At 35.8% G+C, this 14923-nt stretch overlaps 1 protein-coding gene across 1 annotated transcript; it reads right to left on the bottom strand.

Annotated features, from left to right (window-relative positions):
* Positions 1-11948: 11948 nt before the first annotated feature.
* Positions 11949-14748, bottom strand: LOC125058187. Its single transcript, XM_047662213.1, is given in 2 exon segments — positions 11949-12839; positions 14179-14748. Coding segments are annotated over 2 exon segments (864 nt in total). The 5' UTR covers positions 14237-14748; the 3' UTR covers positions 11949-12033.
* Positions 14749-14923: the final 175 nt, after the last annotated feature.

The raw sequence follows: 14923 nt of genomic DNA, 5'->3' as shown, positions 1-14923 counted from the left end.
TGTACGTAGTTGGGGAGGCACTCGATAACAATAGGTGGATATTCTGACCTCTTTGGGGCCGCAGGGGCTCTAGGGGGCTGCGCCTGGACCGTCGGTGCGGTCACCAACCTTGCATATGAGGGCGCCACCGGTGCAGAGGCGGCGCCGTCGTCGACGGGAGCGACGGGAGCGTCGGGTCCCGGTAGTGAGGTGATGGTGCGTTCGCCGCCCCGCCAGCCGAAGGGGCGGCGGGCGGTGGAACGGCGCCAGGCGGTTGTACCGATGGCCCTCCCATATCGAGGCGGCGACCTGGCGCCAGCCGAGGGTCGCCAGGGAAGCCTGTCGCACTTTGAATATTAAAAGATGCGCATGGGCGCTTTGCCGCGGACTCACCTTCCGAGCGGGGGTCCACGGCTGAAAAAGGGCGGCGCACGGGGGTGACCGGGGTGCGCGCTGGCAGACGACAGTCATCGCGAACCAGCGCCAACTCCCGCTGTTCGGCGTCTGTCAGTGGTGACACCAAAGCGCCGCTGTTGCGCAGCGCCTCTTCACGCGATTTGGCGTACCGAGCCATAGCGCGCAACATCCCACGCGACGCGAACGAACATGCGAACGATCAGCCAAAAAGATCAAATCGGACTCGAATGCCGTCCGCGGCGAAGACGCGGCACTAGGACCCAGGTCCCGATCTAGCATGTTCAGCAACTCGTCAACACTATTACACTCGCGATTAGGCGTCGGGCCTGTGTAAGCGGCTCTCACATTTTCAATAACACGCGTCGAACTTGTACCGAATGGCGAGGCCGCGTTCACTGGGTCAGTAGACGCGCGATGAAGGGAGGGAAGCGGGACGGACGGGCGAGCGGCGTGATCGGAGGCGTGGCTTGCTGACGTCACGCACACGGCGCGCGGCTCGGTGCCAGACGCGATGTCTTCGGTGCGGGGAGCGGGGTAAGCGGGTGAACGACGTCATCGGTGGCGCGATGCGTTGACGATGACTCAGCGGCCTGGAATGTGATTTCGACTAATGAAGGCGATTTATTTGACATTGTCTTTTGAACTGGTGTTATAACATAGGACATATCAGAAGACACTGCAAAAGGGAGACCGAGGTGTGCAGTCATTGCGGAGGAGACGTAGAGCCAGACGTGTAGTGGAAAAATGCCTTTGGGATATTGGCCAGCCGATTTCGTGTATTTCAAAAACCAATAGCAGCTGATGTTAATGCCGTGGCGAATTTACAACTAGAAAATATGTGCCAAATACACTTCGAAAAAAAAGTTTTTGACACTATGCACGGCGTTACACATCCAGGCATAAGATCAACAAAACAATTAATAATAATAATAATAATATAGCCTTTAAATTCCGAAACTCTGTCGTTTTATATATCTGAACTTTAATATATTTTCACTCCAGTATATCTCGGAGTTTGGTGTGCCTCTTGGCAAAGGCCTCCTCTAACTTTTAAAGTCCTAGTATTGAGCGATGCTATATATGTATATATTATGCTTTTTTGTTAGAGGGTGGTGGTCTGATCTTCCCGCGGCCACCAACCGTGGTGGGAAGGCGTCTTGATTAGGTTGTTTTAGAATGTGTTTCTTCCATATTTGTTTTGCTTTTCCGGTTTTAGTTGTTGTTGTTTTTGTTTTGATAGGTTGCTCGCGTGTGTTTGTTAGTTTTTTGAAATGTCGGAGGTCGAAAACGATCTATCTCTTCCTATATATTGTAGTATGTTTGGTTGTAATATTTCTTTTTGTCCTATATTGTTAAACAAAACAATTAATTACAGAATATTACTTTTGGCCAAGTATGAACAGAGACATCGGACAGTGTTATTTTATACTACTTAAATGTATTTTTAATTCATATTTGAAATTACCTCTCAAACTGAGTGTACAACAAAAACTGTAAGGATTTTAATTGATATTAACACGTTGACGGACACTACCGTTGCACTAGTTTTATAATAATAATAATAATAAATCCTTTATTTACCAAGATAGTGGTACAAAATAAAAAAATCGAACAACAAGAAAAATCCACACAATCAGCCATATATATAGGCATGCAAATGTCATAATAAGAAGCTAAGTCATTTATAAGTAATTGTCAAACTTAAGTTCTAAATATTCGGTCACGCTATAAAAGCACCTTGACTTTAAAAACCTAATCACCTTCCCCTTGAAAACATTACATGGCAGCGATCTATAACTTCTAGGAAGGTGATTAAATATTCTTACAGCTATGGCGTAACAATTTTTGGAATAAAGCGCGGTGCAACATGCAGGCACCCGCAGCCGTGTTGGATCCCTCGGTATATACAAGCAAGTTTCTTTATATGTTTTAAATAATTTTGGATGCTTTTTACAGTCATAACTGCTTCAAAGATATACAAACTTGGTACTGTCAGAATACCGAGTTCGTGAAAAATTGGTCTACAGCTTATAAGAGGTCCAACGCCCATGATAGCCCTAATACATTATTTCTGAGTAATAAAAACTTTACTCACATCTACCGAATTTCCCCATAAAAGGATACCATAGCGCAAAACTGAGGCAACATAGCCGTGATAAGCAATAATTGCTGCGTGTTTTGAAGCCCCTTTGCGAGTTCGACTCAAAGCAAAAACAAATTTATTTAGGCGCGTGCACATCATTAAAATGTGTTGTTTCCAATTAAGATTTTGGTCTAGTGTTAAACCTAGAAACTTGGTTGATACAACTTCTTCAATTGACTTTTTTTAGCTGCTAAGACAGTACTCATTTTCATACATTGCCCAGGTGCGTAGTACAATATATGTAAAATAACAGAACGGATATAGGCGTATACGTCATAACGTCGCCCTAATGCTTGTTTGGCCAAAAGACCGTTTGGGTAATTTTACAGGAGCAAATGTTTTTTGTTTTTCCATGTTATGCTCAAAAAAAGCAGTAATGTTACGGTATTTTCCAAAAATATTGTACATCTGGACTTGTAATATACATATAAACATAAAAAAAAAACTTGGGATTTTACATGCGAAAAACTGGTTTCAAAATGGATATTGGACAAAGAAGTGAAACTATAATTATGCTATTGGATATAGACCATATGCCTTGGGATGTTAGCTTAACAGCAACCAAAGGTAATTTGTGCTTGTTTGCCCTATAGCTTATTTTCACAATACAGGCTGTGAAATTAAAACTACTACTATTATATTCATATTATAAGTTTTTAAGAATCTTTAGAAAACTATTTTGACAGGCCTGTATAAAAATATTTGTGGCATGAAATAAAATTTACAAATTTAAATTAATTAAAATTAGCTACTCGGCATAATTTTTTTTATATTTATCAATTAATATAATTTATTTCCAAAATGAAATTTGCTGCCGCAATATGATAGGTACCTTATGTTACTATTAAAAAACGAAATATTTGAATCTTAAATTTTTTATTTAAAAAGAAAATGAGGTAGGTACTTTGCTCACCATGTTAGGTTTACGTTGAATGCTTATTGTTACCTAATTAACTTTTATAATACTTTTGCGGTAGTTGAGATAGTAGTAGGTCCCCTCCACTATTTTCTTCAGAGACAACGTCCCTGGCCTTTATTTCCTGCTTTTCCTATCTTACCAATTTTTCCTGTTTTCCTGCTTTTCTTTTATTACCTTTTTAACCTGTTTTTTCTTCTGTTCCCTGTTTTTCCTCAGCGATTTTCTTCCTCAAAGTTTTTTGTAGAAGAAAATATGTTCTCCATAAATTTCTTATCGTCATCCGGCATATATTTGTATGAGCTACGTATGTCTTGATTTTTTTTGTGTAACAGTGCTTGTAGGAGTCTTCACGCTTACATCACTTAGGATTTGAATCCTTGTTTATTTATGTCTACTGATGTTGTGGGCCCTCGGAAACTGGTTTTGTATAGCAAGATATTCCAATTTGATTTATTGTAAGTTATGGCCTTTACTTTTTAGAAAGGTTTTTGGTTAAATCCATACTTAATAGATTTTCATGGTAAGAGTGGAAGTGGTCATCCAGCATCTGGAGGAACTTAAATGTTAGAGCCTTGGATTTTATTTTCAAAAATGCCCTCAATAATGATATTGGGCTATATATTTCTTGATGCCGAAGGTTTTGTTCAATTAGGCTGTGTACTGCATCGACCTGAACATTACCGTGACCCGGCTCAGAAAATTTTAGTGTTATTTCGGTTACCTGTTTTGCTTCTGAGCTAAAAATGTCATTATAGCAACACTCATATGTAAATTTCTGGGGGTCTAGCCATATTGGTGTCGAAATGTATTCTACATATACTACCGCTTTTGCGTAATTGTACTGTCGAAAACGCTTCTTTGTTAACATGTTCGGTAATAATATGGCCTAGATACCCCACTTCCTTTCGTAGGAATTCGAATTTATCGGCTTGTAGTTTTAGGTTATGGCTTCGAAGTTTTTGAAATACGGACTTAAGATTTTTAATATGAGACTTTAAATCATATGAATACACTACTATGTCGTCTAAATATACAAAACAACGTTCACCTTGAAGACCAGCTAGCACGTTGTTCATTAGTCTCTGAAAAGTCGCTGGTGCATTTTTAAGGCCAAATGGCATACGAGTAAATTCATAATGACCTTGAGGTACACTAAATGCCGTCTTATTAGTGTCCTGTGATTTTACCTTTATCTGATGGAAACCGGAGCTTAAGTCTAAAGTTGTAAAATATTTGGATTTACCTAATTGATCAAGGATTTCAGTGATGTTTGGTATCGGATAAGTATCGCCTATAGTGATGTCATTTAATTTACGATAATCAATAACAATCCTCCATTTTTGGGTTCCAGAAGCATCTATTTTCTTAGGTACCACCCATATAGGTGCAGACCACGGAGATGAAGATGGTTTAATTATGCCTTGATGTAGCATTTTTTCGACTTGTGTTTGTACTTCCTTTTTGTGTGCCTCTGGGAAACGATACGTTTTTACACTTATAGGATTGTTTGTGTCGGTATTTATTTCATGTTGTAGAGTGTCGGGTATAACATAACGGTAGCCATACATGTCGATACATTACCGCAAAGTCGACAGCGTAGATGCGAGCTGCTGTTCGTAGCACCTTATTCCGTCATATTGTCTCTGGATTAAATGTATTCATAATGTAACTTTTATAAACAAAATTAAATCTTTATAACATTATTTTAAGCGGTAAAATGGACACAAGAATTCTAGCAAGTTCGGAACAATTTTCGATTTTGGTGGAGTTTATGGAGAGGTAGATGTTAATAAATCAAGATATATTCTTGATTTATTTACATCTATAAAAGCATTTACATTTAATAATATAATTTGAGTTTATATCCCTTAACTTCGTTAAACCTATTATGTTATGAATTTTAAATTAATTGAATTTATGGTTTGATTTTTTATAATTGTGTAGTATTATTAAATGATGTATTGCGCAGCCTCAACATTTTATATTTTTAACGTGTGGTTGTTTGAACATGTATATCAAAAGGAAAAATTAGTCTTAGAGTTTAAAATAGTTCACTAGATACCTATATCAACAGATCAATTTTTAGCTATGGAGACCTCTCCCGGCCACTTCCTGGTCTGCAGGGCCGCATAAAATCTGACAATTTGTGGCAAGAACTAACCAACCTCTTAAAGAGTGCAAATTAACCACTTAATAAGTGGAAAAGAGTAAGGATAACTTTTAAATGTTCAATACCAAATTTACACAATAAAGAAATGAAAGGAAATTGAAAAAAAAAATTACCTTGTAAAAGTTTTTGTTCTATTAAAAATATATAATAGAAGTATTAATTAACATTAAGAATTTGAAAGAGCTTTCTAGTATTTTAAAAATGTTAAACATATTTATTAAATGACTTCAAGTTATCATTATTTAAATCAATCATTGATTTCTCATTAATCATTACGATCATTTTAGGAGGCTAATTTGACAACCATAATTATTTTATAAGTATAAGAGACATCAACTACAAAATTAATGTGATTATAAGACAGTAAAATACAATTATAACCATATTTTTCTTTTATTTTCATAGAGTATATTAATGTTATAACACAGCATATTTAACAGCTGTACATAGGAGAAATAAGTAATTTTACACATTTCTTCTTACTAATTACTGAAACTAAAGATTTATTTCTATGTAAAAATACCATCAAACAAAACAAAATTTCTTCCGAGATCAATTTGTTGGAATATAACTTAAAATATCTTCTAAAACATTTTGGTACGAACAAACAAAAATTAACAAGTTAACATAATATGCATTTATGGGTGATTATACAAAAGTTGGGTAACTCTTGAGGATATTTTGTTTATAATAGTTATTTTTAAATTAGGGTTAAATAATTAAGCAGTGGTACAAAATAAAGAAAATGTTTATTATCAAATGTAATACACAAAGTTAGAGACACATTAGCGAGAGCGCAAAATAACGGAACAGTACAGCCTCGAACCTTCCTCTTATCAAGACAGTGTTGCCTTACAAAAATACAATCAATTATTATAGAATTGAACACTAACACCCACTCCCAATTCTACAAACCATATTAAAAAAAAAAAAAAAATACAAAGTTAAACATTTATTAGGTTCAATTTATTACAAAAATAAACAAGCTTATTTAAAGGCAATGCCTTAGTCATTAAGTCTCCCAACTGTTCACAAGACTCTATATAGATTAATTTTATTCTACCCATAGAAATTAAATCTTTAACAAAATGAAATCTAACATTAAAATGTTTAGATCTTTTAGTTTCCATAGTTTGGGCAATCTTTATGGTTCCTTGATTGTCTTCAAAAACTGTAATAGAATTTCTAATATTAAGCAATTCAAATACCAACTCTTCCAGAAAAATAGATTCCAATAAACTGAAAGCATGAGCATAATATTCTGCTTCACAAGAACTAAGAGCAACCAAGGATTGCTTCTTAGAACACCAACAAATTGCATTATCATTAATTTTAATTACGTAACCTGAAGTGCTTTTCCTATCGTTAACATCAAATGCATAATCAGCATCTACAAAAACATAAATATGAAAAGTGTTATTCTCAGATTTTTTAAAATTTAAACCTATACATAAAGTATATTTCAAGTATCTAATTATATGTTTCAAATGCTTCCAATGGCTTATATCATAACAGTTTTGGAATCTTCCAAAATAAGAAACGCAAAAACATAAATCAGGGCGGGTGCATAACATAAGATACATCAAACTACCAACTAATTCTTTATAAGGGACTTTAAAATTTACATCAATGTTATTAGATTTGGTCAGATTGAGTTTAGGTTGAATTGGTATCTTACTAGGCTTACAGTCGGTCATATTAAATCTCGAAATAATTTTCTGAATAAGAGCGGTTTGACTAAGCATAATACTTCCATTTTTCTCCATGATTTCTGTGCCATTACAACACTTTTCATTCCGGTTTTCTCGTAAGTTTTTGACAGAGTGTCCACGATTTCTTTTGCTGAAGTTTTATCTTTTATTAAAATCAGGATGTTATCAGACATGCAACCAATCAAAATAGACCTTGCCTTAACATCAGCGGTTTTGAAAGTTTTTAACTCTTTGGCATCTGCAGGAGGGTCCTCTGTAATTACATAAAGTACTTCGTTCTGTTCCAACACCAATTTTATCCGAAAAAACCAATTTGCAAAATTTTGTCCATCAAATGGTTTAACACCAAACACACCGACCGGTAAAACATTTGAAGCTGGTGAAGTCATATTTAAAACCGACCGAAAACGAAAGCGAAATACAATAGTCCAAACCAAACTCGTGAACACGTGTGCTCTCTAACCACAACCACAAAAGTAAGAAAAATAAAGGTTTAAAATAGTGCAAAAATAAAAAAATTACTTCTCGAAAACATCAATATTTTCTTTAAATTGGTAAAAAAACTCTCTTCCTTTTTGTAATGAGGTTTGGTACGAGTAGTTTTTTTATTATTTGATCCACAGAAATATCTGACACATCTTTTTAATACAATTTAAACAGAGTGCCATTCTGGTTACAAATTTTGAGAAAAGTTACTCTTACTTCACCGTCTTCATCGTCAACTGAAGAGCAAACCGCTGCATAATGATATTCTGTTTTCTTTGTGAGATATTTGACCAAAACATAATCACCACTACTATAATAATTTTGAAGATGGTCCGAATAACCGCTAGTTCCTGGTGCCGAGCGAGTCCAGTTTTTTTATAAGTGACTTCTTTGTTTTTTATTCTTCATAGTTTGTATTTGTCTACTACATTTCCAGATATAACTTGTTTAAATTTTTGTCTTTCTTCATACGTCTTTAGCTTAGTGTAGTTTTCTTCCAATTGTGTTTTAATAACTTCCCTAAAAAGGGCTTTCTTTACTAATTCTTTCTTTTTAGTTATTTCTTTACACATGTCTTCAATTCTGGTCCTTGGCGTTTTTTCAACAAATTTTATTACTTTTTTTAGCTGTGTTTTGACTCGTTTATATTGTTGACGCTGAGTATTTAGTTTAGTTTTAAGCTTTGAAACTATATCCTTCATCTTTTTTATTTCCCTGTTTCTAGATTTTCTCTGTCTTTCACTTCTCTTTTTAGCACTTTGGTCTTCGTTAATAACAGGTCCGATTTCTTCATTAACTAAGGATTGCATTTCGTCGTCTGTTGGTGGAGGAGTATTCTGGCGTATAAAATTATTAGCGGTTTGTTTCAAGAGCTGTTTCCTTTGCCTGTAGTTTGATGAATAGTTTTTCCATTTTTTTCTAGTTATTCGTTGCTCTCGTGGTGTCATGTCTTCAACGTTTTTTCTTTGTCCTTTCTCTTGTTTCCTTAAGTACTGAAGTTTTTTTTTTCTTTGTATTCCGCTAATTTAATGGGGTCGTTTTTAATTCTGGCCAAGCGAATCTTTTCGGCTTCTCCGTCTTTTTTTTTGTATTTCTTCTCTAGTCAATTTGCTTTTAGCGTGCTGCATGATGTTTTAATCTAAAGTAAGAAATATAAATTTGTTAGACACGGTAGCAATTAAGACAAAAATGCTCTAAAACAAAAAAACACATCAGTCCTTTGAAATCACGTCAGTCCTCTGGCGCTATACCTGACTGACGAAAAATACATAATTTTAGGTTATAATCAGAACTAATGTTTTTTTTGGTAATTACGAATATCAACAGACTACATTTTAACAAATCATAGTTAACAATGTATAAATTAAAATAAACCTCAGATTAAAAAGAAAATAAAGACTCACCACAGGACTGACATTTTGACTGACTTAGCACGTGTATAGACGACAAACACTACCCAAACACTGGTACAGTTATGGCGGCCGTCAAATTGTGCGGTCCACAACTAACTTCATTACCAACATTAAAATTCATACAGGGATTAGTCGTTGAGTCGGTGATATTTGCCGCGAATTTCCAAATTTAAACAACACACAACGGACTGACGAATAAAACAAACACAAAGTTTCTTTTCTTTTTTTTAAATAACATGGAGAACATTGCATTATGAAAGTTTTAGTATATATTACTATGTACATCACAGATTATAGTAAGACTGTAAGTTTTCTTAAAACAATGATAATGTTTAATAGATAGTCACTTGATTGTTGGTTTTCGGGATTGTGACATGCCAAAGGACTGACGTTTTAAGCATTAATTGTGTGTTTTTATTAACTTGTATTTAAAATAAAGAGCTGAAATTGGGTGACCTAATAAAGGACATTTCATTGTTTTAAAATAAATTGTAATCTCAATAAAATATAATATAACTCTGTAGATATTGGCTGATGACATTGAGTTACCCAACTTTTGTATAATCACCTTATTTATTACTTATACATAGTTATTGGTTTAGCAGTTTTATTTACAATTTATTTAATTTGATTGTTGTATTAAATTATGTAACACTGCCCTCCATCTATTATTATGTGATTCTATGTGGCCCACAGCTATATTATCTTCCCTAATCATTTCATCAGACCGAAGTGATGCATATGATGGAACTTCATAGCCTATGGCTATATTATGTAATACACTACAAGCTATAATTATTCTTGCTCCTGCAGTTGGTTTATAATGCAGTGTACGATGTCTGAGTGGGCAACGCCAACGCGATTTTAATAATCAAAAGCAACGCTCAATACAATTAGGCGCTCTAATTTTCCAGTCTGTATATGTCCACTCAGGTGTTTATAGTTTTAGATAGTATATAACCTGTCTTAAATTTGTTTAAGTATATTAGGTTTAAGAAAACATTTAATAAGTTAAACAAAAATCTAGTATTAAATATTTGCTTCCAATTTCTAAGAGCGAGTTATGTTACAACCTTACTATTAAATTAAATTCTTCTTATAGTGCCATCTCCTTGCGAAGGTTGGCGATTATCATCGGCGATCATGGCTATTTCTCAGCCATAATGATATCCTGGGAAAAATAATGTGGCGGTTTTCCGTTGCCTTCCACATCGCTGTTTGCTGGTGTTGCCAACAATATGACTGACGACTGAACAGGCTTACTAAGCTCCCACTCGTTCAGTCTACCCCCTTCGCAGCAGCCCGTAGTTGAAGGATAATGTTTATTTACTGGCGGCATTGACTCGCCATGTCGCAACGTTTTCACAGGATCTTTGTAGTATTTCCTGGAAGAGCCTTTCCTAAGGGCTCCCCACTACACCCTCTAACGCTGCCGGTGTGTGGTCGGGGTCTGCATGAAGCAGCTAACCGCAACATCTTACGGTCGTTCCACCATCCGCTACCTGTGAACCCCGGTAGTAGCTCACACCTAAGCTCTACCTACATTAAATTAAATACTCACTTAACTTTGTTTTCTGATCTTTGTTGTAATGTACATGGAAATCTGATCCATTTATTTAATATTGATGGATTATTTAAGGCGCCAACGACTTGTTGTATGCACCTACTGACACTTCTTTGAACTATCTGTACAGTACCTACAATGCGTTTGTACGATCCCGAGGCTAAAAAACTTCACCTCTAAACTAATTTCCTTCGTTCCTTTGAGATTTGTTAAGGTGCGAATATCTTCACACTGGCTCCTAAAGGAAGCTTTGTTCAACCTGTATGAGGAAATAAAATCCTCCTATCCAATCCTACTAACTGCTTGGCGTTGTCTAAATTCAACTCTAGCCCTACGTCTTGTTAATATATCATTATTATTTGCAGCTGACAAGAGTCTCAGTGTATGCATGATAAACCTAAACAAATTAACAACAACAATAACAAAATCTAAAACTATGACTATATTTAAATAATAATTTAACAAACCGAAAACTAGATTTTAATAAGCACTTTCGGGTTTTCACCTATTTAATGTTTAAACATTTAAAAATTATAGATGGCGATACTCAAAAGCGTAACCGAATTGTACTAAACAGCAGCTTTTGAGATCACGCTAAAACATGCCGGAGAAACGCCGTTTTTTCTACCCTGCCGAAACATTAATTGGCCGTTGGCTACCGAATAGCGTAAGCGTTAATGTGTGTTTTTTCGTAGCACTGTCATGGCGTCGCTTATTACCCCGACTCACGCCTTTAGGGCCTAGGCTACCGACTGTCGACACGAGCTGTCATTTTCATACAAATTTAGTTTTCGACTTTCTACATACACTACTGTTAAGCCATCTTGGCTAGACTCCCTGTTCTGGGGCAACCATGAGTCTGACCACAAGACGAGCTTGGTTACTGTGACAGGTAAACTCTCCACGATGGAATTTTAATGAACGCACTTGCAAGGTCATCGCCGCTCCTTCCGTTTTTAGTCTCATCCCACATTGCGTTTGTTGCAGATTTGTTTATTTTGTTGCTATTTTAATATTCTCCTTCAAAAGCTAAGAAATAAATTAGTAAAGAAAGATACATATCAGTGAACACATTTTTTGCAGTGCAGATGTATCCATCCACTGACAGGTAAGTTAAGCATAACTTTTTAATTAAAATTCTGAAAATATGTATTTAAATCAGTTTTATTACTTCGTATGTGGCACATAAACACATTATACTTTTAACACTTTGTTAAGTTCTAGAGCATTATCATTCGTTAACTGTGTAGTTCATAACAAATTGCTGCACATCACTATGTTGAAGGTATGATTTTGTGGGATCTACTATATTAGCCAATCCAGTAGAGTCAAGAATAGATTGCGATGTGAGATTTGTATTTGTTGGTTCAGTTGCAATATCTCTTGGATATAATGGTACATTTTGCTCTGTCATCCTCTTCATTTCATATTTTTGCACAGTAGTAAATATTTCAGTCTTAGCCAAATTTAAGTAATATTGATTCAAATTCTTCAGTGTGGGTGCAATACCATTTAAAAAAGCATCAACTGGGTGCTCGACGCGTTCAGCTTTTTCTTGATTTTTTTGAAGAACTTATTCCATTAATCAAGATGCTGAGGATGGTTTTGGTGTGCATTTTGTCGAACCTTTTCTCTTTCTTAAAGTAGATGTAGTAGATGGAGACGACAGTGATGGTGGTGATGGAGTGGATACATGGCTTGGTGATGGTGTGGGAGTGCGGACGCACTGTGGTGATGGAGTGGATACGTAGCTTTGTGATGGAATGGATGCTTCGTTACTAGCGACATTGGGTATATCAGGTGAAATGGATACGGTATTTCGAGGCTCGATGGTTTCGGAGTCAGAATTTTCTTTTTCTGGTTCTACACTTTGTACTGTCGGTCGTTCATTGAAATATTTTGTCAAAAAATGTAATTGTTCATAGTACTTGTATAATTTAACATTGGTCTTCTTTTGTCCACTTTTAGTTTCCGTCTTCTTCAACGATTTTCGATAGTTGTCTCTTATGTTATTCCACCGTGTTTTGCATGTTGAACCTGCAATGAAAATAATATTATACATAGATTTATTTGTTCCAGGTATCTAACAACAGGGGATTCTCTGAAGACAATTTCATTTAGTTACCGCTTGGGCCACAGCACGGCATATTCCATAGTTATGGAAACATGCAAGATAATAAAGGAAACTCTGATGAGTGAAATGCTACCTTTGCCTACAGAAGATAAATGGAAAATTATTGCCAATGACTTTAAATTGTTGTGGAATTTCCCTAACTGTGTCGGAGCACTGGATGGTGGGCACATAACAATTCAGGCTCCCTCGAACAGTGGATCTCTATATTTTAATTACAAGAAAACATTTTCAATTGTTTTGATGGCCCTTGTGGACGCGAACTATAATTTTATTGCCGTTGATGTTGGGTCTTATGGCAAAAACAGTGATGGTGGCATGGTTGGTTCCTCGAGATTTTCTTTAAAAGGTATTTTCACAACGTAACTGCCGTCGTCACGTCTTGAGGTTGTATTCTGAAAAAACTCTATACAATTTTGATCTTCCTGTGACATATTTAAGTGTTCATGAATATCTTCCACTTCCCAAAACCTTTGGAATTATTCCTTCAATAAAACCTTGGTTATTAAGGATTATATTACAGTGATAGGTTTTATAATTACCCGTTATTATCCATCCCAACTGCGTTTGTTGCGCAATCGGAAACCTTTCTTGAAATCTACAAATACCGTCCAAGATAATATCAGAATAAACATCAGCGCCGAATAATAAATAAATTCTGAATCAGCTAATTTTATATGATTAAGCTCAGGCCAATTTGGTTTTGGCAGGGTATAGCTCGGTAAATTCCTTACAAGTTTTTTCATAATAAATACATCCGTGTTAAAGGTATAATTATTGACTAATGATAAACACTTGATCGAGATTTTGCCCTTGCAATTGTTTTCTGTATTTCCTATCCCTTCCTTGTGTATATGTATGTGTAATGTATATTGCCTCAGAAGTTAGACGCAGACACGTACAATGAATATACATATACAGTCTTTGAAATCGCCGAGAGAATTACCCGTATTACAAGATTTTGATGTTTATTTTTGACGTTTAGATTTTTGTGGACTGTAATCCATAGGTCGCTGGTTCATATCCGGCTCGAAGGACCAATGTTCGGGTTTGGGATAAATTATTAAGATATTTAAAGGGATAGTTATTTATTTTATGAGCAATGGACTAAACTAGTGGGGTGAGATGAGATTAAGCCCGGTACGAGGTCTGAATGCCGACTAACTTAAGTGAATATAATAAGATATAATGGAAATGAACACACAAGCAAATCATATTGCATGGTGTCATTTACATTGCAAATACCTGTATGGTTGTAAATCGTACACTGCTTCTGCCCAAAACTTTGCAGGGATATTGGCATCTAGCATCAGACATCTGGCTTTATTCATCAGCGACCGATTTTTCCTTTCACTCATGCCATTTTGCTGTGAGGTATAAAGGTGCAGATAGTCTTCAGCTTATACCATTTCTTTCTTCTTTCTTGCATCTTTAAGGAATTTGTCAAACGCTTTAGACCTAAATTCGCCTCCATTATCAGATTGTAGATTTTGAATTTTCTTCTTATGAAACAGTTCAACATAGTTTTTATATTCCTTGAATTTATCGATTACTTGGCTCTTTTCTTTTAAGAAATATACACAGCAGTATCTTGTATAATCGTCAATAAATGTTACGAAATACTTTGATCCGGCCATTGATTCATTCTCAAATGGGCCACACACGTCACTGTGAATTATCTGGAGCACTTGGGTTGAGATTATTTGTCCATGGCTTTTAGGTAGAGTGGAAAATTTTCCTTTGATACAAGTCTCAACCCAAAGTTTTTTCTTTAAAGTCGAGTCCTCGCATCATTTTATTTTTAACCATTTCTTTTAGGTCTCTTTCATTGACGTGACCTAATATTATTCTTGTGCCATTTCATAATTTCGCTTTCATCACTAGGCGTGAAAGTTGCTGTCTCTTCCAGTTTATCAAATTCAAGATAGTATAATCCATTTCTTCTGTGAGCTTTTAATACAGTTTTCCCGCCTTTTGTGACACTGGCTTG

This window comes from Pieris napi, chromosome 18 (genome assembly GCF_905475465.1).
Source record: "Pieris napi chromosome 18, ilPieNapi1.2, whole genome shotgun sequence".
NCBI classification, from domain to species: Eukaryota; Metazoa; Arthropoda; class Insecta; order Lepidoptera; family Pieridae; genus Pieris; species Pieris napi.
The sequence above is the reverse complement of the archived record's forward strand: the minus strand, read 5'-3'. Positions and strand labels throughout refer to the sequence as shown.